At 51.4% G+C, this 27,597-nt stretch overlaps 1 protein-coding gene across 5 annotated transcripts in view; it reads right to left on the reverse strand.

The window, feature by feature from the left end:
* Positions 1-27,597, reverse strand: part of NTM (neurotrimin) — a 973,298-nt gene that overhangs the window by 654,270 nt on the left and 291,431 nt on the right. The window contains exon 1 of one of the 5 annotated variants that reach the window (XM_061406450.1): positions 26,700-26,803. The exons of the other annotated variants lie outside the window; for them this stretch is intronic. Coding sequence (XP_061262434.1) covers positions 26,700-26,754 — 55 coding nt within the window. The 5' untranslated portion in view covers positions 26,755-26,803. Of the gene's footprint in view, positions 1-26,699; positions 26,804-27,597 lie in introns of those variants that run through there. 5 annotated transcript variants of the gene reach the window in all.

The following is a 27,597-nucleotide window of genomic DNA, read 5'->3' on the forward strand; positions in this document are numbered from 1 at the left end:
CAGCCAAGGATAACGGGGGCGCCAGGGCTCTTGCCTAGGTGTGCAACCTCGCTCCCGGGGACACAAGTCTGCTAGCCCTTATTAACACTCTGCCACCTCCGCTGACAGAGTCAGGTCCCAGGAGACAAAGCAAACACAGAAATGTGCTTTGCCTGCAGACCCAGGCTGTAAAAGCAATCACAGTTTCTCTCTTGCCTCCAGTTCCTAATCAATTATGGAGGAAATGACAATGAGGCAGAGGAGACAGAGATGCAGAGTGACTGTAGTTCTCTGAAAAGATTCCCCAGGCTTTGCTTCTGCAGCCACACTTGCCTGGCTGGGACACCAGGGCAAAGAGATGTAGGGTTTGGTGCCTGACACGGAGACAAAGGAAAAATGACTGACCAAGTGAATTAGTGAAGGTGAAATAAACAGTGCTCAGCAACAGATGGGGCTGATGCTGGGTAATTTTCTGCCATCACCTCCCCTCTGGTAATAGATAATCTTGCAGCTGCTGGAGTCCCAGGGAAGGTAGGCTCACAGCTTCAGTCTCCTTCCTGCTTGGAAGTGGTGTGCCTCTCCATCTCTTAACCTGTCTCAATGATAAAAATCTTAAGAGCCCCAACTTCTTGCAAGACGTATAGTGGCGATTCAACTCAGTCCTGACTGAGGCTGCGATCCGTCAGGCTGTCACGGTGACAGGCAGATTTGTAAATGCTCTGGCTCCAGTGTCAGGTTGAAGGTGACATTTTTCAGCTGCAGACTTTTTTCCCCACATCCCTCATGGAGACAGAATAGCTCAGAACTAGAAAGAGGCCCCTGGGCAAGCCTCTGTCCCACCCACGCCACCCTGGACCAGGGCTGTTGACCTCTGATCCTCAGACTGTGGCTCTGCTCCTCTGAGCCACCTCTGCCCTGACCCAGAACACTCAGAACACAGCGATTCCTGTAAGGCCGGGCCCCCAGCCCCACGCCCCTCCCCACCCCGGTCTGAGCCTGGCCTGATTTAGCCTTATAATGACTTGTCTTGGCTGATGGTCGCTCTGCCATTACCATTATAAATACTTACACAGATTAATTAACCATAGCATAAGAGCCCAGAATCCCAACGAGGTTCATTAATGACCTGCCAGGCTATTTCTGGGCTGAGGCATCGAAAGCTAGTCCCGAACGTTCATGACATTCTTCCCTTTGATTTCTTTCTGGAATCAGGAAACCTTATTTATGGTTTTGTTTGAACTCTTTCTCTCCTTAGGATTCCATTCTCAGTGTCTTTAATCCTCAAGGAGTCTCGTGGGGTGACCTGGCTTTCTGCCTGAGTCTCTGCATTTACCTGACTTCCTTTATGAAGTTCAGGGAGACGCCTTCAGCCCTGATGCCCTGTCAGCGTCGGCCAGGGGCTCCTGTCCCTGTCCTGGTCCAGAGACCAGGATGGGATTTCAATCTCTCTCTCCTCCCCGCTTCCATCTCCCTTCCTCCTCTTCTCTCTCTCCCGTTCGATCTCTCTCCCTCTCCTCTTTCTCTCCTTTCTTTAAACAGGAGTTAGCCTGGTCTCAGCACCACCTGGAGATCTGCATGGGGGAAGGCAGCTGCCGCACAACCTCCAGGAGGGGTCCCCGAGGGGGAAAGTGTGGGGTGGTGGCAGGGGAGGAAGAGAAACCTGGAGCTGTAAAGACTGCAGAAGCGCAAGCCGGGGTTTCCCAGCCCTCGCCATGTCTCTTTCCTCCCGTCCTGTGCCGCCCCTGCCCCGTCTCCATGGCCGCAGCTCCCACCCCAGTCCACCCCACCCGCAGGTCCGCCTGGCCGTGCTCCAGCCAGAGCGCCTTTCTTTCCTGATCAGAGGACACGGCCATCTCCATCATTTTCAGTATCTGAATTAGACAAGATCGCTGAGCTTCAATTTCTTCATTGAAAAGTTAATGGTATCTACCTGGTAGCAGTGTCTGTGTGTGTGTGTGTGTGTGTTGGGTAATGAGTAAGGCTGGATATGACAAACTCCTAACAAGAAGAGCTCAGTGCATGTTGGTTCACCCCACCCCCAGCCTCCAGCAGCCTGCTAATCTCGGCTAAATTCACCCTGGAAACACAAGTGCTTGATGAGCTCCACCCAGTGGAGGGGCCTGAGCTCAGCAGGGTCACTGCACCCCAACCCTGAGTGAGGGACCCCATCCTCTGGGGTGTGGTGCTCATACTGCTTTGGGGGTTTATATTAAGGGGGAGAAGAATGAAAGAGGAGAAAGAGAAGCGGAGAAAACAAAAGCAATGGGAAGAAGGATGGTGAGAGGTGCTCAGGGGAAACAGGCAGAGGGAGTTATCAGAGGTTGGTGCCCACAGGAGCCCTGGATGGGGGGGGGGGTCTGGGAGGAAGAGGGGGAGCGGAGGGGCAGGGCCAGCTGATGGAACCCCCCTCCAGCTCTGACATCTCAGCTCAGCCAGTCTGGGCCCCTGGGTTACAGCCAAGTGACCTCCTGGTGGTCTCTGCAGTGAAGGAAGCGCAGCCTCAGGTGTCTGGAGGAGGAGAAGAGGCAAGCCTTGGTCCAGCCTTGTGGGAGTTCAGCCTGGGGTGGGGTGGGGGATGAGGAGCAGGGAGGGAGATGGACAGGCTGAGCCCGGAACCCAGGACCCACTGTGGTCCTCTCATCCTGCCTTGGCTGTGCCTGCATCTCTACTGCAAGCGCGTCTCTCCATCCTGGGGCTCTGGGGAGCACCAGACTGGTATCTCTTCACTTCTCATGTCTAGAGGGCACACGATAACCATGCTCTCCAGCCAGGGCTGTCTCCCCAGCCTGCCAGGCCTTAGGGGGCGATTCTTGTGCTTTCTGCCTCTGCAAGAGCCCAGCCTAAGCGGTCAGCGGGAGCAGGGACTGGATGTGAGACTGGAGATGACCCACCACTTCCCCAGGCCTCACATTCCTATCTGCAGAATGGGGTGATGACGACCCCCCTGAGGGTTGCCAAGAGATGGGAACTGAAGGATGAACGTAGGGGCGGTTTTCAGCATTGCCCACAGAGCGCCTTACTCAGCCTGTTGCCGGGACATGGCATCATGTTTTGTCTTCTGTGATCCCATGTGAACCAGCATCAGCTGCTGTACCTGTAACAGGTGCCACCTCCTTGGAGTGGAGGGGCCCCGGCGGAGGACAGAGTGACAGGAAGGGCCCAGGAGAAGACGAACTCGGTATCCAAACAGGAGGGGATGTTTTGTGAATTGGGCTGCAAGACCTTCCCAGAGGAAGACGAGAAACTGACATCTCCTGATGCCAGCACCCGTTCCTGCACAAGGACAACCCAACCCCGCCCCTCCTCTTGAACATCACCTTGCGAGGAACCAGTGCTTCCGGGGGAAACTGGGGCTAAAAGCAGCATTTGTGGGAGACGGAATTCCCTAGAATAAATGTCCTGCGTCCGGTCTAGGGACTGATCAGCCTGCAAATTAAGGCCCTGAAAGTTAAAGAGTTAACGATCCTGCCCTGAAACTTGAAAGGCAAGGCTCACTTCCACCTGCCCCTTCCTTCCTTCTCCTGTCCTCCCTGGCCCCCCTGAGTGATCCTTTCAGGAGTTCCTGGGTTCCTGGGCCACACTGGGAGCTGGGGGGAGGGTCCTGCCCGCCTCTGTCCTGGCTCCGCCTGGTCCCGCTGCAGAGCCACAGGTGGTGGCAGAGGCCCCAGGAGAAAGAGCTACCCCACTCCAAGGCTTCCCTCCTTCCTCAGCCCCATTTTCCTTAACAAACATCCAGCTCGTTTGCTAGCATTTGCTCTTTCTAAAAGGGCGTGCACACACACGCTAAGTCGCTTCAGTCATGTTCGACTCTATGCGACCCCATGGACTGTAGCCCACCAGGCTCCTCTGTCCATGGGGTTCTCCAGGCAAGAATACTGGAGTGGGTAGCCATTTCCTTCTCCAGGGGATCTTCCCAACCCAGGGATTGAACCTGTGTCTCTTATGTCTCCTGCATTGGCAGACAGGTTCTTTACATTAGCGCCACCTGGGAATACACACATGGAAAATTAAAACAGACTGACATATATATATACACACTACTATGTAATGAGAACATAGTATATATAGCACAGGGAACTCTACTCAGTTCTCTGTAGTGACCTAAATGGGAAGGAAATAAAAAAAAGGGGGGGGAGATATATGTATACTTGTGGCTAATTCACTTTGCTGTGCAGCAGAAACTAACACAACATTGTAAAGCAACTCTACTCCAATAAAAAGGAATTTGAAAAGCTAACTAAACACTTAAACAAGAAAATAAAATGTGCCATTGGTCTTGAGAGTGGTCTAAGAGCCCTAAGGCAACATCTCTAAGAGGGGCTGGGGTCCGTTGGCCTCCGGGACTGGCTGAAACCATCTCAGAGCGTGACTGGATGTCTGCCCGTTGTTCTGTGAGACCGGGTGCTGCATTTTCCCATCCTCCACGGGGTTGCACGGCCTGACGGTGGGATCAGGATTTGATGTTCAGTGTGCAGGGAGCGGCTGGGGTCTTTTGCCCGAGCATCCCCACACCCGACAAGAAGTAGTGTCAGCTTCAACTCAAACATGAACTGCTGTCAGCATCGGAGCAGGCCCTGGGGATGCAAGGTGCATAGTCCAGGTTCTGTCCCTGCTGGGAGCCCACGGGGAGCAGGGGGCGGGTGGGGTGGTGCCCTAGGGGTCCCGGGTCAGGGGCTCCCTAAGAGAAGCAGATGGAGGCGGGAGAGCTGAGACCAGTTTGGGAGTTTGGGGCTCACCTCACAGACCTTCCCACTTGAAACGATTGTTTTGATATGATCTGAAAGGATTTTTCAGGCACTTTAAAAGCCATCATTCACCTGCTGGGATCTGGTTTAGTGACGTGTCTACCCAGCCTCCTCTGGTTGTACCTGTGCGGTTGGCTTTGCAAACCATTGTTCGGACACCCATTGGGGGTGCGGACTGCTAGAGAGCAGGACAGACTGCGCTTCCTCCGCGGAGCGCTCTGCGAAGCGTCCCCAACCCCTCCGCGCCCCAGTTTCAGGGGTCCGCCTGCCTGGAGCGAAGAACGCGGCGCGAGGAGCGCGGGCGCGCCCTCCGGTGGCCGTCCTCGGAGCTGCAGGCGCGCCAGGCCCCGCGTCTGCAGGATCCCGGATCCAAGTGTGCAACCTGCGGGCTGCGCGCGCCGCACCCGGTGGGGTTTATGAGCCCCCGTTAATGTCAGCGCAATAATAGCCCCGGGGAGGCCATTACACCACTATTTCCATCCAGAGGAGGGCTGTTCCATCAACTGCTGCAGAGGCCTCCTCGGTAAATGAGCTTTCTTTTAAAAATATATTCACTTGGTTGCCTTGCTAGAGCTCTTTCGGCGCCAGGGGACGTGTCTGGGGCGGCAGGGCCAGTGGGCGCTGGGGACCGCCTGAGGGTCGGCAGTGGAGGCCACGAGGGGGCAGTTCCCAGCCGGCCTGGATGCCCGGTTGCTCAGTGCCCCTCCCCTCCTGCGGCCCTTTGTCCCTTTCTCCCTGGTGACAGGGGATCGAGTCATTTTGCTCCCTGGAGGGGAGGGGTTCTGTGCCCACTACCCCGATGCCCACCTGGACCGCAGTGCCTGGCAGTCTCTGCAGGCACCAGGGTGCATTAATTCAGGAACTGTGGTTACCCAGCTCAGGTCACCCCAGGAGATAGGGTGGACAGTCCAGGGCAATTCCAGGCTGGATGCTCAGGAAGGTCTCTCACTGTGGGAACCAGCCTGGTGGCCGGGTGGGGACCCTGGGAGCCCCAGGTGGCAGCAGGAGGCACACTCTCACCCTCGTGCTGTCCTCATTAGGGTCAGAGAGTGACTGAGCGGGCCGGGCCCTGCTGGGACCCCAGTTGAAAAGGGCAGAAACCCCACATTCACACAGTTGGGATACAGGTGACCTGGGCACCCCAGAACTCCTGGCAGCTGACGGATTTGTCCACGTTCACTATTGTGTTCCATGTTTTTCACACTTGACGGAGCTTTTTAGCTTCCCGGGAACATTTTTAGTTCAGTTGTTTGTTACCTGACAGCAGGCAGGGAGGTTGTTTTGGGGGAGTGGGGGGCAGCGTGCAGGGTGAGCTGAGACTGAGCCCCACCTGCCCTGAGAGCCAGCGCCCTGTTCACATCCCCTGCTGCCCCCAAATGCAGCTGCCCTTGGGCTGTCCTTGGAGGACATGGCCTGTGGGCCTGGCTCCAGGGCCCCCCGCACCCCTCCGACCAGGGCACTTGGCTCAGGCTGCTTCCCGGAGGTGCACCCGGCAGGCCAGATCTGGGGTGTAATTGTCTCTAATTAGCATTTCCCACAGATGGAACATTCCCCAAACCCCAGCCTTCGGCTGAGTGGTTCTCAGAAAAGCACAGAAATTATTTTCTACCTTGGAAGACATCAAAGGAAAGCGAAGGAAATTAGCCCATTCTCATCGGTGTCTCTGGGCCAGCCTCACTGTGGCGTCTGGGTGGGGCCCAGCCTTTAGAGGCGCAGAGAGGTGTCTCTAAACCACATAATCCCTGATGAGGAGATGAGCCGGGGTGGGGGTGGGGGGGCAGAGCGGACCTGCTCGCAGCCCCTCCCAGGCCCCCATGTGGCCCTGTGGCTCCTCCCCACTGGGGGCTCTCATGGGCCCCTGGTTACTCAACACCTTACCTGTGCTTCATCCCCCGATCTTTGTGCAAATCCCGGGGGTGGGGCTGAGTCTAGACTTTGTAAATGTTCAGTGTAGAGCGTAGCACTGCTCATGCAGCTCAAGATCAACCTCTCAGAGTCGGAGAAGTCCCTCAGTCACTCTGACTCGATTCCCCAAATTTGTTTTTTAAGTGCCTTTTTCTGCCAATGTTCTAGATACTGTGGATGGAGACAGAGAAGTGCCTCTGAGCATTTGGAACTTTAATTCTAGTAGAGAGACTGACGCTACACAGATTAAAAGGAAGAGGGTATGGAGCAAAGGGAACCCTTCTGGTGCACTGATGGTGGGAATGTAAGTTGGTGCAGCCACCGTGGAGAACAGTATGGAAGTTCCTTAACAAATTAAAATAAAACTAACATGTAATCCTACAGTCCCATTCCTGGGCATAGATCCAGAGAAAACCATAACTTTAAAAGACAAGTGCTCCCCAGCGATCACGGCAGCACTAGGTACAATAGCCGAGACATGAACGCAACCGAAGTGTCCGTTGGTGGAGGAATGGATAAAGATGATATGGTACCTGTGTACAATGGAATATTACTCAGCCAGAAAAAAGAATGGATTAATACATTTGCAGCAACATGGATGAGCCTAGAAGTTGTCATACTGAATGAAGTTAGTCACACACAGAAAGAGAACTATCACATGGTATCCCTTCTATGTGAAATCTTAAAAAAAGGTGCAAATGAACTTATTTACAAAAACAGAAATAGAGCCACAAATATAGAAAACAAACTTATGGTTAACCAAGGCGGGTGAGGGGCGAGGGATAAATTGGAAATTGGAAGACTGGGTTTGACAAATACGCACTACTATATATAAGATAGATTATAAAGTTGGACCATAAAGAAAGCTGGGCGCCGAAGAATTGATGCTTTTGAACGGTGGTGTTGGAGAAGACTCTTGAGAGTCCCTTGGACTGCAAGGAAATCCAACCAGTCCATCCTAAAGGAGATCAGTCCTGAATATTCATTGGAAGGACTGATGCTGAAGCTGAACCTCCAATACTTTGGCCACCTGTTGTGAAGAGGCGACTCATCTGCAAAGACCCTGATGCTGGGAAAGATTGTAGGCGGGAGGAGAAGGGGACGACAGAAGATGAGACGGTTGGATGGCATCACTGACTCAACTGACATGAATTTGAGCAAGTTCCGGGAGTTGGTGATGGACAGGGAGGCCTGGCATTCCCGCAGACATCAGCTTGCTTGTGGTCCTCCCTTGGGGCAGCTTGGCAACCCTCTGAGGCTCCTTCTAGAGTTTCATCACACCAGGCCCCTGCCCTCTTCCCACCTCTGTCTCTCCTCCTCTCCTCCTGGGGGCTGCCACATCCGAGAGGAATGTGATCTCCCCCAGATCATCACCTGGGCTGGATTCAAACTGCTGCCTCCTGACACCTCCCTGGTCTCTAGGAAGGTGGGATGTTGGAACAAGGAGGGTCCGTGGGGGAATGAGGGATGGGACAAGGGAGGCAGGGCCAAGAGACCTAGGTGGGTAGGCTGCAGACCCCAGCTTCAAACCCCAAGCTAAGCAACCACTCAGTGTAAAGAAAGCCCATGCCCCAGCCAGAGGACAGGAGACTGGCAGGTCCCAAGCCCCGAGGGGAGGCTGTGTCCACTCCCTGCCCGCTCTCAGCACCCTGTAAGCTGCAGCCCATGTGGAAGAGGGCATGACAAGGAAGATGCTGCCAACCGCTCCAAGGGTGTTGAGACAAGGTTTTCTGTGCAGGGCCCCAAATCCATGCTTTATTTTCCCTGGAAGTGCAGGAGAACCAACCACCTCCCCACAGTCTGTAGGGGGTGAGCGGGCTCAGGGTATCGTCCTGTGATCTCTGTCATCACCAGTCGCCCATTAGAGTGACCCTCCGTGACCACCCTGGAAGAGTGGGTGGAGCCAGCGCCGGGTGCAGAGAGAGGGAGGGAACGATGGATGCACCTGGCCACTCCTTGCCCCAACATCCCACAGAGAGATACAGCTCTCTCTGGATCCAGGGGTCCTCTGTCTGTGTGTCCTTGGATGAGTGTCTGTGTGTGTGTGAGAGGGTTGGGGGAAGGTGCTGTTCTGTCTCTGACACTCACATGCCTTTCAGTAGTGTGCTCTGCACAGGGCAGGCCTGGCTGGCAGTAACATGCACACGAGCCATGAGCCCAGACACGCCCTCAGGCACAGTGTGGGGATGCCAAGCCCACCTCCCTCTGGGCCGCCAAGGGGGACCCGAACCCCGAGAGGAGGTGAGGGCAGAGTCCAGAGGGAACATTTCTGATGTGTTGGGGGAGCCAGTGTCAGATCCAGCGGAACTGGGTAGGTTTCTGGCTTAGACATTCAGCAGAGGACGAAAGACTGGCATGAGAAGGAAGGACCATTCCCAGCACTGCAGCCTGGAGAGGAAGTGAGGGGCGGATCCTCCTCCTCGCCAGGCGGTGCTGAGGGCCTGCAGCACTGCCAACCGCCACCAGAGAGCGCAGCCCTGCTCACCGAGAGGCTAAGCACAGGGTGTCCGGCTCTGACTGCAGCTGTGTTCAAACAGCACGGAGCTGAGGCGGAGGGGCCGAGATGGGGAGAAGGGACCACAGCCAATCTCGGCTCCTTGAGCGCCCGGCCTCTGTGGAGTTAGGGAGACAAGCACACATGGAGGAGGGACTGGGACTCGGTCCTCCACGGGCCCTGCAGGGTGTCCCCAGAGGCGGGCTCATAGTGCCTTGAACTGCAGCAGCGATTCTGTGGTGACAGACTCTCAGATCAGTCCTCACAACAACCCTTAAGACGGGCATCACCCCGTTTCCATGTGAAAAAACAGGCTGCCCAGACGTATGGCCGGCCAGCAGTCATGCATCCATCTCTCAGTAGCTGACAAGGGACTAGAGATCAGAAACCTGCTGATGGAGTCAGAATTCAGCACGGTGGTCCTCATAGCCTGCGAAGTGTCTCAGCCATGATGCAGACGGTGAAGCTGGTAAGAGGGGATTCCTGGTGTGGAGGAGGTTTTCCTCCAGCCCTCCAGTCCTGGAAGTGGTCTCCCCAAGAGATGTCATCTGAGATGGGGGGATATGAGCTTATCCACTGAGGTCATTGACCTCAATGCTCCAGCTGCAGTGTCCACAGAGGGGAAACACACACACACACACATATACACACTTACACACTTACACACATATGAGCTTCCCTGATGGTTCAAGCAGTAAAAAATCCTCCTGCAATGCAGGAGACACAGGAGACGCAGGTTGGATCCCTGGGTGGGGATGATCCCCTGGAGGAGGAAATGACAACCCACTCCAGTATTCTTGCCTGGGAAATCCCTTGGAGAGAGGAGCCTGGTGGGCTAGAGTCTGTGGTTCACAAAGGGGTCAGACATGACCTAGCATGCACTCACATACGAGTGTGTGCTCATATGTGCCACAGGAGGGGTTGGAAATGCACTTCCTGACTCTGACACTTCCTGACGTGTGACTTTGAGTGCCTAATATCACCTCTGATGCTCTACATTCTAAAAGAAGGACCCTAAGACCTTTCTGAGTTCTCATGAGCATCAGTGAAATGGAGCAGGACCTTGTCTCCCATGTCCTCAGCCTGTCTTTTGTCTGTGGAAAAATTTGAGCCAAAAAAATAAGTTTAATCAGAGAAGTGAGAACTTTCAAAAACAAAGGAAAACAGTCAAAGGAAATCAAATAGTAAGAGCTTAGTCATTAAGCATAATCAAGGACCTTTAGTTCCTTCTCCAGGGCTATAGATAATATTCTGAGCCATATCCTGTGAGTTGTCTTTAGATGCTGAAACCGCCCCCAGGTGGAGAAGTTAACTGCATGATGACCAGACTGTAGCCATGAGAGAAGCAGCCACAGTTCTGAGAACTGGCCTCAAGAAACAGAGACAAACTGGTCCTAGAACTAAAGACAAACTGTACCTAAAAAACCACCTCGATGACGCTGATCAGACTGCTGATGACCAACTACTGTACCTAAAACCACCTTGATGACGCTGATCAGACTGCTGATGACCAACTACTGTACCTAAAACCACCTTGATGACGCTGATCAGACTGCTGATGACCAACTACTGTACCTAAAACCACCTCGATGACGCTGATCAGACTGCTGATGACCAACTTCAAGATGACTGTCAGAGCTGACGGTGCTGTTTCTGCAAGTAACCCCCTCCCGCCGTCTATAAGAGCTCTTGCCTACTGTCAGCGAGGGGTAGTCGGCCACTGGACAGGAATCCACCCTCTCCGCCCCAGGTGTCGGCACCCAAAATAAAGCAAACTTTTCTTTCCACCAGCCCAGCCCCTTATTGGCTTTTGAGCGGTGAGCAGCCGGACCCACTCTCCATTACACCGGGGCCTCCCTCCACAAAGGGCTTGGCCCTTGGTGAAGGCTCAGTCCCCACGGCCAGTTCTTGTGCCGCAACCTCAGAAGGTCGAGCTGAGCAGAGGCAGGCCGGGGACGCTAGGTCTAGCCACTCGGCCAGCAGCCCCACTCAGTCAGCCCGCTCTTGTTTTCAACCCAGCATTTTATAGACTTCTCAATTTCCCCCTCTGATTCTGGCTTCAGGCTGCCTTGCTGGTGTATTAATAATAAATTGCAATGTACTGCGCAGGTCTAACTCTTTGCTATAGTTTACTGAGCACTTTTACCTACAATACGCCACTTAATTCTCATGACTTCTGTGAGGTGAGGAAGCCACGGGTCTCAGGAGGCGGGGGTCAGGCACAAGCTCAGAATCCATGCATGGCGGTCCCTCCCCTGCCGGCCAGGATGGCCAGGGCCCTGGCCCACCAGCGCACAGGTAGCCTTCTGTCCTGCTGACCCTGACCAGGTGCAGTGCTCCAGACACAGAGCTGTCTGCTGGACACGCGAGCAACGTTAGAAAAGCACCAGGAACTACCAGTCCATCTGTCATCTTCAAGAACGTCAGTGTCAGGACGGATGGAGGCTAAGGAGATGTGAGGATGCGTCCAGCCGCGGGGACGGCCAGCAGTGGGGACCTTGTGACTGAGAAGAGACTGTGAGACAGGCTGAGTGTGAGCTGACAGTGGACGCCGCCGGCATCTACGTAAATTTCCTGAGCTTGATCACTCCTTTGTGATTACGGATTACGTAAGAGACCGTGTGGTTCCAAGAAGCTGCAGAGCCAACGTGGGTGACAGCTGCTCGTATGCTGTTCGTGTTACTTTTGTAAAGGTTCGAAACTAAAAAAATGTGCAATGGGCAGATATCTCGAGCAAACATATGTCTCTGATAACCAGCGTGCTGCCTGAAAGCCCATCAAATTTAGTTATACAGATCATTCTGTAATTCTAAATCATAGAGATGTGAGGGTGATTTGATCAGATCCGCTTGCCCTTTCCCATGCACGCATGAGCGTGTAAATGCATGTTCACAGACACGCACACCCAGTGCTGGAAGAACTCCAAGGCAGTCCTTCACCTCTGTGGGCACCTCTGACCTTTACGTTTATTTTATATCGAGCTAATGGTTCCCATCACGTGAGCCTGTTGGTCTTGGCTCTACTGGACGTGCTCATATAGAAAACAGCTCAGCCCAGAGTATTTGAAAACAGCTATGGGTTCTCAGCATCTCCTTTTTCTCAGTCCCCCTCCATAGTTTTGCATATTTTAGGACCAACATGGACCTTGGAGCCTTCCCAGAGTCTCCTGTCAAAATTCAAATTCTGGGGGCCTCTCTGCTGGCCCAGTGCTTCTACTGAGGGGATGCTGGTTTGATCCCTGATCAGGGAACTAAGATCCCACAGGTCATGGGGCAGCCAGGCCCACGTGCCGCAGCTAAAGAACTCTGCATGCCAAAAAAAAAAAAAAAAAGAGCAAAACCTCAAATTCCCCAGAATAGAAAGGGGCTCGAGCCCAAGGCTCTTATTACAAACGTTGACCGTGTCAGTGTCCCCAGACTGAGTGATACAAACCAGCTCGGTAAGCGCCTAAGAATCAAACCAACGAACCAAGTTTCTCTGCCGGAGCTCGCACCCCAGCACTAAATAGTAGAACAATTAAAACCCTCGCAGATTGCGTGTCTGGGTCCAGATTCCAGCTCATTAGGAGCCAAGCCAAGATCTGAGCTTTCCCCTCCCAGAGCAGGGCCTTTCCTGGGAGGGTGCTTGGCACACTCCGTTCAAACAGTCACCTTCACAGGAGAGGCCATGTGAAGCCACGGCCTATCTGCTGACTTGTGGACCTGCTCCTGAATCAAGTCCTCCATGGGATGTCAGCGGAGGTGGGATTGTAGGTGGAGGTGATGGTGAGCGATGCTTGGGCTTTGGGGCTAGAACTGGGTGTAGGCATTATCTCCTCCAGGATTCAGTAGCTGTGAGAACTGAGAAAGCCACTCAAGCTCCTGGGGCCTCAGTGTCCCCACCTGTGACGCTGAGATAAAATGATCTCCCTTCCAGGGCTGAATAACTGAAGAAAGTAAATGCAAAGCTATGTGGGCTTTCCAGGTGGCGCTGGTGATAAAGAACCCACATGCCAATGCAGGAGATGTAAGAGACATGGGTTCAATCCCTGGGTGGGGAAGGTCCCTTGGAGAAGGGCGTGCCAACCCACCCCAGTATTTTGCCTGGAGGATCTCCTGGACAGAGGAGCTTGGCAGGCTATAGTTCATAGGATCGCAAAGAGTCAGACACAACTGAAGTGACTTAGCATGCACGTGGCCCTTAGTAGGCACTCAGCAAGTACCAGTCATTAATGGATGTGGCCATCATTCCGGAAACGTTATAAATGATGCAAATTTGGCAAAGGTCCACTCTGTGTTTTCGGCTATGTAAGAAACAAATTAATTATGATAATAACATCAACGAAAGCACATCGTAGTCACTAATACGAATTTTAAAATGTGTTGGGAAAACAACCCATGATATATTGGGAAAAAGCCAAGACAACCAGTAGACAAACTGTGGCCAAACAGATGAGCTTCTGTGCTGTTTAATACATTTAATAAAACAGCGTAGCTTCCTGAAACTGCTGTCTTGCCAAACCGAAATATCCCACGGGCTTAAACAGAAAAGATGAACGACTCTGTTCATCTTACACAAGAACTGAAGTCTGTGAGATGGTCCCATTGGCGACCAGGAGGTGAGGGTCAGGGGTGAGAGCTGATGTTTGCTCAGCTCACAGGGCTAAACATTTTAAAGATGGTTCTGATGAACCTATGTGCAGGGCAGCAATGGAGATGCAGATGTAGAGAACAGACTTGTGGGCACAGTGTGGGAAGGAGAGGGTGGGACGAATTGAGAGAGTAGCATGGAACATATACATCACCATATGTAAAACAGATAGCCAGTGGGAATGTGCTGTGCGACACATGGGTGGTGGTCTGCGAAAACCTAGAGGGGTGGGATGGGGTGGGAGATGGGAGGAAGGTTCAAGAGGGAGGGGACGTGTACACCTGTGGCTGATTCATGTCGATGTATGGCAGAAACCAGCGCATTATCCTAAAGCAAATACCTTGCAATAAAAAGTTTTTTTAAAAAGATTAGTTAAACTTAAGTCTTGTATCTACAAGAATAAGATAGAGAGATTCTTGCTACACAAAGAGTGAATGCAGAGAATGGTAACTTTTTAAACACAGTCCAGACTGGGGAGCTTTCTTTTCATGCAGTAAGTGAGTGAACTGTATTAAGATGCAGATGAAAGGAAAAAACATAAGAGCAAATACCACCAACCGTGCCCCGAATTCAGAGCTCAGGGTGCCATCCGCCCACCAGCATCCTTGGGTGCAGGCCTGCGGTGGAATTGAGCTTAGGTGTCTGATGATCACAGCCCCTGGGAAGGTTCCCTCGATCACCACTTTCAGAGACAACATCACAAGTCACAGACTGGAAGTCAGCCCGGGAATGACAATGGGGACGTTCTTGCAGACGAGGGAACAATAGGTCTGGTTCTGTTACACTGAGCCAACACTGGATTCATCAGCAATAGAGAAAGCCTGTCATAATAGCAGCGAATGAGCTTAATGCAATGAAGCAACCCCATACAAAAAGTCCCACCACCCCCAGACTGATCAGTGATTCACCAGCTCCCTGAGGCCTCCGCCTCTCTCAAGGACTGCTGAGGCCTGACAGCTGTCCCGTTGGAAGGAACCAGAAGCACCGTGCATTTCCAGTTTGTCATTTTGCAGGTGATGAGACTCAGACCCTCAAAGGACCTGGAACTGTTAAATCACAAAAAATGGTACCAAGCTCTGGAAAGACTTGCGTTCCTACTGTAGCTTCCTCTTCTCTGGGAGCATGCCAGCCAGCCCAGGAGTGACCAGATGTCTTGTCTGGAGAAGGGAGGCTTTTAGGAATGGCTCATTTTTTCAATTAGGATCATTTTCTGGCTCTAATTCAAGCAGGGCCCAAGCAACTCCTGCAACACACCGGCTTCTGTGGGAAACCGAATGTGTAATGTGGTGTGGCAGTACTCACGTTGACCACAAGATGGCGCCAGTACCCTATGCCAGGGAACTTCCCTACCTGATCGCCCGTACAGCGTGTGTATATTTATTTTCAATGAGGTCAGGAGTATCAAGGTTGTAAAATAACATATTTTCACTTGTTTTCTTCCTACATCTCAGACATAGCTTTTCTGAAGTCAATTATCTCCCTGAGATGCTGTTCTCCCCACCCCCGTTCTCGCTGAGCTGCCTTTCAATGTATCAGAGTCTGACACCAATAGACCGAATGGGTTGGGGAGGGGGATGGGGGTGGGTGGGGGATGGGGTGGGTGGGGATGTAGTTTCCCTGTTCGGATGTTTTGTTTTAAAAGGCAGTCTGCAGACGTGAGGCCTCTGTTCTCCAGCCCCGTGGGTGAGTCCTAGAGAGGTGAAGGCCGTGATGGTGCCTGGGGAGGAGACGGGGGTCAGCTGGGAGCCCCTGGAACAGAGCCTCCAGCTCTGGTTCTCTGGTGATGCTCTGGGTGAGGGATGGAGGAGCATTTCTGGGGAGGTCCCAACAGAGGCCAAAAGGGGAGCAGTGGGCAGACACCCCCAGAACTCTCTATGTCGGTGTCTGGTGCCGCACTTAAAGGGAGGCTTTGTCCAGAGCTGGGTGACCAGGATGGTGAAGGGGCGGGAAGAAAGATCACGGGTGTTCACACACACACACGCTTACACACACAGCACACACTTACACACACAGGCACCCATACACATACACAAGTGGGTGATGGCTTGCGGCTCTCACAAAGCACAGATCTGGAGCCTGGCTGACGCCCGGGAAACAGGCGGTCCAAAGGCCACACGCTCCTTTTGGGGCTGCCATTTCTGGCATTCAGAGAAGGCCGCCCCCAGCTTCCGTGTCCTCCGAGGCACTAGGGATCCCACGGATCACTCCAAGCCCCACCCGCTGCTCACCGGGACCCCTGAGCTGCCCTGGATGAGCGTGCCCTGGATCCCCAACAGCACAGTGGTCGGTGGGTCACCTTCTGGTCCATCGCGTCCCCACAATTCATCTCAGAAACCCCGTCCATCCTCTCATCTGTCTAGATCTATTTTTAGGCTTCAAATAACAGTAGCTTCTTAATCGAGTGTGTGGTGATCTTCTCTGTTCTGAGGGAAAATCTCATCACACAGCCTTACTTTCAATGCTGGGAAGAGGCAGTCGGAGGGCGTCCATGGGTATTTCAGTTTCATAAACCTCTCCTGAGCTCCTCCCAGGTAGCAGAAGAACTAAAACCTAAAGAGGATCATGTCCATTTCCTAAAAATTCTGGGAATCTAGTGGACAAGAAAAATAAACACCAACACTGCTATCCCATTAAGGCCATCCTAGAGCTATGGGGACAAAGATGGGGAGCTGAGTTAGGAGGGCATGGCTCCTGAGCCCAGCAACTTCTGCCATCAAAGGTGCCACATTCTAGAGTCCCTGGACCTCAACCTTCAGAGGGGCCACAGCCCCCAAACGGAGAAATAGCACTGCCTCAACCAGCCTCCCTGTATTCACTCAGGACTGGGCTCTCTGCATTTCTGATGTCGTTTTGATCAGCTACTGTCGATTAGCAGCATTTTGTCAACCTCTGGTGACTTCCAGATTTGCTCCAGCCTTAACTTCTTACACCTCTGACTCCTGGCCAGTCTCACAAGCCAAGCCGCTTGCCAGCCCGTCACGTTGCAGAGATGCCCTGTCCAGAGATGCCCTGGGCTCTGATGTGTGTGTCGGGGGTGGGGTTGGTGAGGGTTCCTCGGGCCCCACCCACAGCACCACCAGTTGCAGAGTTCAGAGCGATTTCACCGCCTCCTCTGCAAAGCCCAGAGCTGACAAGCCGAGTGCAGCAGGAGCCATGAATTAGTCCCCTGAACATGCAGGTGATTTAGATGGAAGGAGATGGAAGGGGACAGGTGCCCGGCCCTCCATAAATACTGTGCAGCTGCTGGGTGGGCTGCGGGGTGGGGAGAGAGGCCAGATAAGACCCCTGGGAGTAGAGGGGGCGGGACTGGCCTTCCAGGCTGATTACGTCTCTGCCCAAAGGGGCAGAGACAGCTCCACCTTGAAAGCCATAAAGCTGCTGAGGGCAGAGCTCACCTGGAGAGGCAGAGAGCCAAGCCCTACCCAGCAGAGCCTTCAGCAGAGCCTTCTATGGGGGCCCTGGCCCTTTTGTGTGGAGAGAGCAGGGGGACATGGATGGTGAGATACAGGTGATGGGCGTTCAGAAAACTGAGCAGAGAGAAAGATCAGAGAGGGATGGGAAGGGGGCCGATGAGGGAGAGCTGAAAGGGGAGGGGCTGGGGTTCCAGCACTTTGGGGACCCCCGGGCCCTCGTGGTTAGCATCTAGCTGGACACCTACACAACCTACATCTGACCTATGACATCTACACAAGCCCTCAGGGAGGGGCTGCGATCTCCACTCCTTGTACTGCCGGGCAGGTTCAGAAACATCTAGTGACCTGCCATGTCCGTAGTAGCTCAGGTACCCACCTTGCTACGTCCCCCAGCTCCCAGCAAGGAGACCTGGCTGACCCTGCGGGCCCCTCCACAAGGACCCAAATGGCAGGATTCCCTTCTTCCAAGGCTGAGTAATATTCCACGGTATGGATACGCCGTGTTTCTTTACCAATTAATCCCCCATGGACATTTAGCTCGTTTCCACATCTTGGCTACTGTGAATAATTCTGCCGTGAATACTATCCTAAGTGAAATAATCCAGATGCAGAGAGACAAATATTGCAGAATCTAAAGTAGTGGAAGTCACAGGGAGGCGGGTGTGGGGAGGTGCTGGCCAAAGCGTGCAGTTAATAGAGATGAGTGAGTTGCGGAGACCTGGTGTACAGCAAGGTGACTGCAGTTGACGGTATCCTATCCCGCACTTGGAATTTGCTAAGAGCAGATCCTAAAGGTCCTCATCACACACAACGTGGTCACTGTGTGAGGTGATGGATGCCTTAGCGTGATTGCGACATTGTTCCACAATGTATTCACACATCAAAGCATCAGGCTGTACACCTTCCATATATACAAATTTTATCTGCCAATCACACCTCAAAAAAGACTTCCCAGGCCACGCTAGTGGTAAAGAACCCGCCTGCCAATGCAGGGAAACTAAGAGATCCAGGTTCCATCCCTGGGTCAGGAAGATCCCCTGGAGGAAGGCATGGCTACCCACTCTAGTATTCTGGCCTGGAGAATCCCATGGACAGAAGCGCCTGGCGGGCTACAGTTCATGAGGTCACAAAGCGTCAGACACAACTGAAGCAACTTAGCACGCACACAGGCACACACAGAGCTCAAAATAATAAAAGCTCATTTTGGAGCCGTAAGAGGTGGGTGGAGGGGAGGAAGGTGGGGAGTGGTCCTGGCAGTCCTTTCCCAAGCCGGGTCCCCTCCTTCTGCCCAGATGGGCTGATTCCAGGGACCTTTACAGCCTCTCACACCCCCACAACCATGGAGCCAGTAATGAGCTGCCAGAGAAACTGCCCAAAGCAAGCCCTGCCTCCCCGGCAACCCTCCTACAGCTCCCAAAATGCGCAAGAGATGAACAGCCACAGAATCACAGACAAGTGCGGGCAACTGTTCTTTAGTAGAAACAAGAAAGAAAAAAATTAGATTTTGGCAGCAAGATTCTTTTTTCTATATTTCCCCTCCCATGGGTTCACCTTGCATAAAGCCCAAGAGCCCAGTTTTTGTCCAAAGGGGAGGCTGGAAGACGAGAGGGCACTTTTGGGGAGCATCCATCTTCTCGGATGATGCAACCCAATGTGATTGCTTAATAGCAACTCGTTTTAATAGCCTACAAATGAGAAGTCGGAGACAATTAAAATTCATTCCCAATTAATTGGTTTTTTCTTCTCTCATTACCAAGAGTTGCCAGTCAGATAACGACCAAGCCTTAGAAACAAAGCCGCCTGCAGCCTCTACTTTGATGTGCTACCTGGAAGGAGGCTCGGAAACTTCCAGCCTCCGGGCTTCAGACTCCCGGGTCTGCAGCAAAGGATTCCTAGCCCTTCCATGGGCAGGAGGGAGCAAACATCCTTAGAAGCTCAGGAACCTCTAAGCCGTGAAGTCACGGACAAGTTTATTACCGGATGCTGCTGAGGACTTTTTTATAGTTTTTAATTCCGGCTTATTTACTCTTGGGAGTAATGGCCGCAGCAAAGCACATTTATTACTGACTCAGTCTCTACTCTGGTTCCAAGCGAAGGCCTCCTCCCTCTCCTCCCTTCCCTTCTGGGCACCTCCCAAAATTCCAGTTGATAACCAGCCTGAGATGACAGCCCCTCAGGGGCCTGGCACTCGCCCCCTGGGGACATTGGCAGGCAGGTGCCTCCTCTCTCTGCCTCATCCCTGCTCCAAGAGAACTGCCCCCAACGCCGCATACCCTTGCCAGCTCTGCAGCCTTGAAACTACATCACAATATGTGCTGATGGCATTCACCCAGCACTTAATAGGTGCCAACCTGACTTAACCCTCACCAAGAGCACTCTTAACCAGAGACCTCACTCTCAGCAGTTCTCTGATCAAACAAACAAATAAGCAAAACAACAGGCTAAGTTTTCAAACACAGAGAGCCGGGACAGAAACTTAGCCGACCCCTGTTTCTCTATTTCCTGCACAGTTTTGATCTCTAGCTCTCTTTTAGGATGCTGGAGTCACTGGGAAAACCCTGATCTTGCCCTCTCTCTCTTTGACGTGGGGGAACAGTCCCGTTGAACTCCTGGCCTCATCTGGCTCTAGTGGCCCCGAGTAGACGGCTCTGAATGGCCAAGCCGGAGAGAAAGGCTGCAGGTCACAGAGAGGCCGGGCTGGGACGAGACCCTGAGATTGCAGGAGATTTGAGAATGGGCCACTTTAGAGAGCAGGGTTGGTCCCCAGGCTCTCACCACCAGCCAGTCTCCCCAGGATCAGAGTTCTCAGTGAATCTTTACTTTATTGTTATTGTTGGTTGAAATGCCTGTGATAACTGGGAGATATTTCTTAGGAAGCCAAATAATGGGATGCATTTCCAGCCTGGCTTTATAATTAATGTTTGCATCATTTATCTTTCGTGGAAAGATTATTCTGACTAACGAGGTTCTGGGCCACTAATTCATTACACTGCCTTGTCACTTCCTGCTCCTTCTTATTACCCAGAAATAGACTCATTAGTCAGAGTTCAATGACAGGGAGAAATTGTCTTCGTTAATTTAATTCCCTCACTCATTCTGGGCCCCATGTTTGTCCGAAATTGGGGACAAGAAGGGGGAAACATTAGTTGCCTCAAGTCTTTGCTTCTGTCTCATTATCCCTTCCACCTTGCTCCTGTTCAACAAGAAAAAAGCCTGGACAGCTCAGAGAAGTGGCCACGCAGGCACTGCCCTTTCTCAGCTCAAAGCTGTAAGTGATCGGTGAGGGGACATAGTCCAAGGATTTAGACACTTGTAACACATAATTGAGGTGCTGGGGTTTTTTAACCTCAATTCTCAACTTGTAACATATAATCGAGGTGCTGGGTTGTTTTTTTTTTTTTTTAAACCTCAGTTCTCAATTTGTAGTACTTCCTAGAAGGGAATTCCTAGGAATACCCAGGCATCGTCTTCAATAGTAAATATATATATATATATTAGCATTTACTATATAACTTAATATAATATTGATACATAATTATATAGAATATTGATATGTAATATATATTATATATTACACATTATGTACAGATTGTACCCAGGCAGGTATAGAGATATGACACAGTATCTATATGATACTGGGAGTTAGACAGACACGAATTCGTGAGGGAGCTGTGTGTCTTTACTGCAGATGCTTCGTATCTCTGAGCTGTACTTTCTCACCCACAAAACAGGAATGCCAATAGCTATCTTTTCTTACCTTAAGGACTGAGCTCCATGAGGCAGCAGAGCAATTCACACAGTGTGCTAGGACTAAGAACTTGGAGGAAAGGTGCTCTTGGAGTTAAACTAATCCAGACTCAGGCAGTGGGAAGGGGAATGTCTTTACGCAGAGCTCCAGAGCTGGTGCACGTGGATATGGCCCAGGATGCCCCAGCCCACCCAGACTGTCTGAGCAGAGATCTCCGGGCTCAGGGCAAGGGCAGCAGTGGGAATGTCAACTCGGACTTCTGAGCTGTCACTCGGCCTCTGCCTGGAGGTCACGGGCTTCGCCCCCGTCAGGGCGTCAGAACTGTGCGTGCTTGCTGAGTGCTTACCCATCCTGAGATCCGCTGACCTGGGAGGGTGTGTTATGGGCTCCACGTCCACACAGACCAGGCCACTGGCAGAGCAGTTGACCGCCCCCCCACCTTTCAATGCCTGTGTGTTTGTGGTGCACGACGTTTCACACTCAATATCTCACCCTCAACGATGTAAATAGTTATAAGTGAACACCTCAGGCTTGGCCACAATTGTCTACAAGTTTCGTTTAAATAGAGGAACACCTGGAGATGAATGGAAGCAGGCTGGGTGTGGGGTGTGGACCTGTCATGACCCGTGATTGAGGCAGTCCTTCTTCCTAAGCCAAGAAGGTTGAGATCCGACAAGTGTCAATCAAGGGGGTGACAAGTGGGAAGTTCACAAGTCTCCATTCAGACCTGGCTTAGAGGTTGATGAATTCAACTATCTCAGGCACAGAGCCCTGAGACTAGCCTTGTTTTTAATCACCAGATAAAAAGGCCAGGTTAAATGAAGTGTCCTGGGTGAAAGTTTGGCACAATGCCTAGCACACCCTAAAATCACAATATTATATATACATTTGGTTTTCATCCCTATCACTATTAAGAGAAATAATAAGAAGTAGAGAACTGGATGTTGAGCATTTTGCTGCAATATCTGTTGCTCATTATCAATCAGTTCTCAACACAGCAGTGAGATACAGGTCAAACCCATTCTACAGATGAGAAGAGTGGGGCTTAAAATGGCAAATAGCCAGAGGTCGGGAGCGTGGGGGCAGGGATTTGACCTGCGAGTGTGCCTATTTTCTGCAGCCCATGGGAGCTTCTGTTGTGTCCAGACACCTGCACTGTCTCTTGCCCTGACTGGGTTCTCTTGCCTGGTCTGCTGTAAGATGCGCCCTAGACTGGATGGCATAAACAGCAGAAATTTACTTCCTCATAGTTCTAGAGGTGAAAAGTCCAAGATCAAGGTGTCTAGGGGGTCAGTGTCGTTCTGAAGCATCTCTCCTTAGCCTGGAGATCTCCGTAGCCTGGAGATGCTACATCTGTTTCCTCATCTGTGTGTGTCTGGCTCCTAATCTCTTCTTGTAAGGAAATCAGTTAGACTGGAAAACGGCCCACTCCTATGACCTCCTATTTACCTGAACTACCCCTTAAATGGTCTGTCTCCAAAGACAGTCACATTCTGAGGGACTGGGGGTGAGGGCTTCAACATACGAAGTTCAGAGGGGACACAAGGTACCCCACAATAGTGCCCACAAGTTTCCGATAAAGCTCTGTGTTCTTCACTTGCCCTCGGATCTATTCCTGGCATCTCACATCTGTGCAGTGACTGTGTATCTGAAGTCTTTTTTGCCCCATGGTACTGAAGAGGCTTTTCCTCTGAATGCTCAGGCAAATGTCAGGATTAAGAGCCCTCGCTCCACAGTTGAGAGGTGGAAAGGTTGTGTAAGAGAGTGACCGCCTCAAGAGTCAGCCTTCAGAGGAGGTCCTCCCTAATCCCCCCAAGGCCAGGAGGGACTGTGTGAATGCCACTGGCAGACACAGAAAGCACTGGGAGCCCAGTTTCCCCAACTGCACGCTGGGTCCCCAAACATCATCTTCAGAAAGCAGTAGCATGGGTCCTGTCCTGGGTGCCAAATAGATGCAGGAAGGGCATGGGGTCTGGGAGACCCCGGCAGCTGCAGGAACTCCGAGTGGGTGCTGAGTGGCTTCGGTCCCTTGCTCACGTCTCTCCTTTCAATTGGTCACGAAAGACGGTGACCTGTGTAAGAAGGTGGCTTTTAAATATTGCTGGAAAAAGAAAATGTTCTAATCCAAAATAATGATGGAAGAGAGCCAAACCTACCTTCCAACTAACTCCATCCTATAACCTTTGGCTTTGGGGGATAATGAACTTCATCTCATATCCACTAGGTTGGTTTTGTTCTACTAAGGTGCTCAAATTAACATATAGGAAGGAGAGACGGGAATGGAAACGCGTGGCCTGCACATTCATTTGGTACCTGGCGCGTGGGGGGAGACAGCTGGAGAGAGGGGGAATTTAATTTCCTGGGGCCCACATGTCTCTGAGTGATTGGCAGGCTAATTTTGCTCTCCACTAGGCCTGGTATTGAAAGGAAGTGAAGACTCAGGAAGCTGCCAAGAACTGTTTTTTACTGTTGGCAAAAATTCTAGACTTCATCAGAAAAATCAAGAACTCGGCTTAGAGATCTGGGGAGCCAGGATGGAAGGGGACGTTCAGGTAAGGATGATGGGCAGGTATGGTTAGAGCATCCTTTCCCAGGAGCCGTTCTCCAATGGGGTCTCCTACTTAGCTTTTGAAATAGTGCTGTGCTTGATATGCCTTTGTCGTGATGTGAGAGGCTCCGAGAATTAAATCAATTGCCTGGAGTCACACAGAGATTTAACGGCAGATTCAGGCCTCAAACCCCAGTTCTGCTATGTCTGTGCCCAATTCTTTTCTGTTGCTCTGTGCTGGCTCCTCCAAGGCCATGTCCTGAAGGTGCCTGTTTGGTCCAGAGTTGGATAGATCTAAAGAGCTAGAAAGGAGAAGCCCAGTTATTCTAAGGTTTAAAGGTTCCCCTCCCTGCCACCTGGTCCTCTTCTGGGAGAGTTTAAGTGCTCTATGCGATACACAGCAGTTAAAACCATGGCTATCATAGCGAGAGAGGTATAGCATCAAGTTCAGGTTCAAGGTCAAGTGACCTTGGGCAACATTATCTCACTTCCTCATTTGTAAAAAGAAGATGATAACACCATCATAGGGTCGTTTTGAAAATTAAATATGAGAGAGAGAACGGTTTCGCATGGTGTCTGAAATTCAAGAAGGCTAGCTTTAAAGAAATGTCACAGAATGGTCCTTGTCAGAAATGTGGGACTTTCTGCTGGCTTCAAAGCAGGCCTTGCAAAGGTGGCAGAGGAGGGGCTGTGGAATTTGACCCCTCACACTCATCACTGCCTTCTGACACCCAGAGACCTCAAGGTCCAAGAAGCACAAACTCCATCCAACAGCCTGTCCCTCCTTTCCAGAGCTGGTGCAGATGGACAGAGTGGTCAAGGAAGGCCTCAGAGCCCAAAGTGGAGAGGAAAACAGAGAGGGAGGTCAATGCTGGACCCACATGGTTAACTGTCGCCCACCACTCTGCGGGGCACTCAAGACGAGAAGGGGGGCGTACAATAGATCCCAAAGCCAAGGAAGAAACGCTTTCAGGGACCAGGCTGTGCAGTAAATACAGCAACTGGACCAGGCGATGAGGAGGTGATGGGGAAGAAGAACAGAGTGTGTGGGGTCTTGGGGAACAAGAGCAAGAGAGGGCAGAGCTGGTTCTCAGAAAGATCTTTGGTCCTCGTCACCTTTCAAAGGCAAAATCACAGCTTGGTGTTTTTGCATCTAAAAATATGCATTTGTGTGTTGCATGTGCAAGTGACGGCATGTTTGGGGATATATGTGTGTGCAAGCATTGCCCGTTCATCCTCCGATTCCACAGGGCACGTGAGTGCTGCCAGTGTGTTGTTTATAAGGCAGGTGTAAATGGAATTTTATCCTCTTGGTTCCGAGAGTCCCAGCATATGGAAACTATTCAAATACATCCATTGTACTTATATACCCTGTGGAAATGTTTCCTGTAAAATTAACATATACTCCATTACCTCCTTATTAACAGGAAATTCCAAGACACTGACTATCCACTCCAACAGCCTGGCCTCTCAGCAGCTCTTCCCTCTGAGCCCACAAGTCAAATTAAAGTGTCCAAAGAGGAAGCCTGGGGGTGAATGCAGTCCCTTCCCACCCATCCAATACCTGCCATCTGCATAAAAGGCAGACTATTGAGATGACGAAGGATTATGTCACAGCCCTTATTCTGTTACAAATTCTAAAAGAAGATGCATTTTCCAACAAAGTCAGTCACTCAATCAACCTTGATCCAAAGATAATATCTGCTTTTTGAACACGGGGCCTTCGAAAGCCCTCCAGCTTAGAACCCCATCTTATGCTGCCTGCCAGGCAAGATGCTAGCGTTGCTTCTGGACTGCAGTTTCTCTGCATTTTCAAAGCAGGGCAGGGTGAACAGAGCTCTCTTTTGGACTAGGATCCCAATAGATGCAGCCTAATTTTTCCCATTTTGCAGGGCAAATGCCAAGAAGTTTACTTGGCCTGTCTACAGCGTTGAAAGACCTGGGGTCTTTGGGCATTCATTGAGAATATAATAAAAGACCTCAAGATTGGGATAGGAGGACATGAAAAGAGATTCGCAGTCATTTTCCATATAGAATCAATTTCAGAGAAGGACGTCGTATTTTGAGTTTTCTTTGTTTGTTTGTTTTCTTTGTTGAAATGGAGGAAAAGAGAATTAACCCACGGTGTAGCAAACATTTAGACATGGCATCAAATAGCTTAAATAATAAATTCTAGTAATTTTGCCTCTTTCTAACATTTCTAGGGTCTTCAGATTTGCCTCCTGTGTGTGGAGGAGAATTTCCCCCTCTGAGTGCCACAGACTGAAGTGGTTTCTATCTTTGTCTCCTTCTTCCCAACCTCCCCTCCACCCAGTCAACTCTATTTATCGCCTTTAATTGGGCATAATAAGACGATGCAATTTAAATATTTTTATTGAATTGAGCCATGTGTCCTTCACCTAGATTAACAGACTACTAAACAGAAGGCTTTACATTTCCTTCTTTCTTTCAAAAAAAAAAAATAGAAAATACATGTCAACAGAGCCGTCAATCAATTATTTCAGTGGATCATTCGCAAGTTATAGGAGAAATTAGAAGTCCTTCCGCTTTCATCTTAGGGGAGAGGAATTGAATTTCAAGAGAGTAGAAAACCCAGACTCATCTTGAACTTCAAAACACCTTCCTTGAATGACCAACTCATCTGTAATAAGTCAGCCTCCAGCTTTAAGACTCAGCTTAGCTGCAGGCTCAGGAGAAAAGAAGTGCTGTCATAGCCTCCGAGACCACAAGGAATAGAAAAATAATGTCTGCGGTAACTAAACAGACCTGGCGATTAAGTAGATTCGTAATGTGCCAGAGGATCTGTTTCCCCACAAATCTCCTTCCTGTCCAGAAATTTCCGTGCCATTTGCAGTCGCATCACAACAGGCATGTTCACCTTCCAAATTCCTGATCCTCCTCCGGAATGTTCTGTCTATCCAGATGCAATCCCATCCTTCCCTACCCACTCTACCAGCACCCCATCAGCTGCCCACCGCAAAGCAGCTGGTACATAGAACCAGGACACAAAACCAACCCCTAACAGGCTGGAAACCTCGCCAGGGAAAGACTCCTTGGAGACAGCGCTAAGCATCCACCTTAGAGAACAGACCTCCTTCCAGGAGCAAAGGCTTCCACATCATCTCAGAAACCACAGCCACAGCCCGGACCTCCAGTCCTGGGGAAAGGCATTCACCGTCACTCTGGGTGCCTCCCCCTCCCTGTCTGCGCAAAGGACAGCGATCTCGTGGGCACCTACCTGTACCGCCCTCGACGGCCACCTCTTCCCACCTTCCCCGTTTCTTTCCGATCATTTTATTTTCCACTTTAAAACCATCCAACTTTGCCTTGGGGATGAGCAGAATGAAATGTCACTTACCTATAAAGAGAGAAACAGAAGAGAAAGCCATGCATCACATTACACACAAGGTCTTTGAAATCAAGGCCAGCCTTCCGACTTTGAAACCGGAACAGTGAGTGGGTATTCTTTCTTCCTCCCACCTTTCTATATTTAATGAAACTCGGGATTTTGCAAGAAGCCCATCCCTTGGGCCCAGCCTCCCCTCAAGATTTCCTTTGGTTTTGTGGCGGTTCCCTGCCCCTCCCCGCCACCCTGGCCCTGCACTGCCCGCTCCCTCTCTTCATTGAGGATGGGGCGGGAGGATGAGAGAGGACCAGAAGCTGGGGAGACCAAGGGAATGGGACATGGGGATGAGGTTGTGCGGTGCATGGAGCCTCTCCTCTCGGGGGAGGGGGTGTGGGGACTTGGGATCAGGGCTGGTGGGTGCCTAGCTAGGGGTAAGGGTCAGAGTTCCCCCAGGATGACTTTCCTTGGAGGCCCTGGCAGCTTTTCGATGACTCTGGCTCTGAATTTTTCTGTCTCTCTCTCACCCATTCCCCTCCTCACTCCTCCTTCCTGGGATAAACACACCCAAGATCTCTGCCCCCACCTTTGTGACATAGTATCCAAGGATCACCTCGTTGCTCAGGGTTCAGACCTGCTTCTAGAGGAATCACTAGTTATTTCAGCATCGCGAGGCCAGATGAGACCCACGTGGGTCATTTTCTCTAGTCACCTGACTCCAAGTAGGATCTAGCCTGGTCCATCCATATCCTAGGGGAACCTCTGTCCATGAACAGGATGCTGGGTCCTCCCC

Source organism: Bos javanicus, chromosome 29 (assembly GCF_032452875.1).
Source record: "Bos javanicus breed banteng chromosome 29, ARS-OSU_banteng_1.0, whole genome shotgun sequence".
In the NCBI taxonomy this organism is placed as follows: Eukaryota; Metazoa; Chordata; class Mammalia; order Artiodactyla; family Bovidae; genus Bos; species Bos javanicus.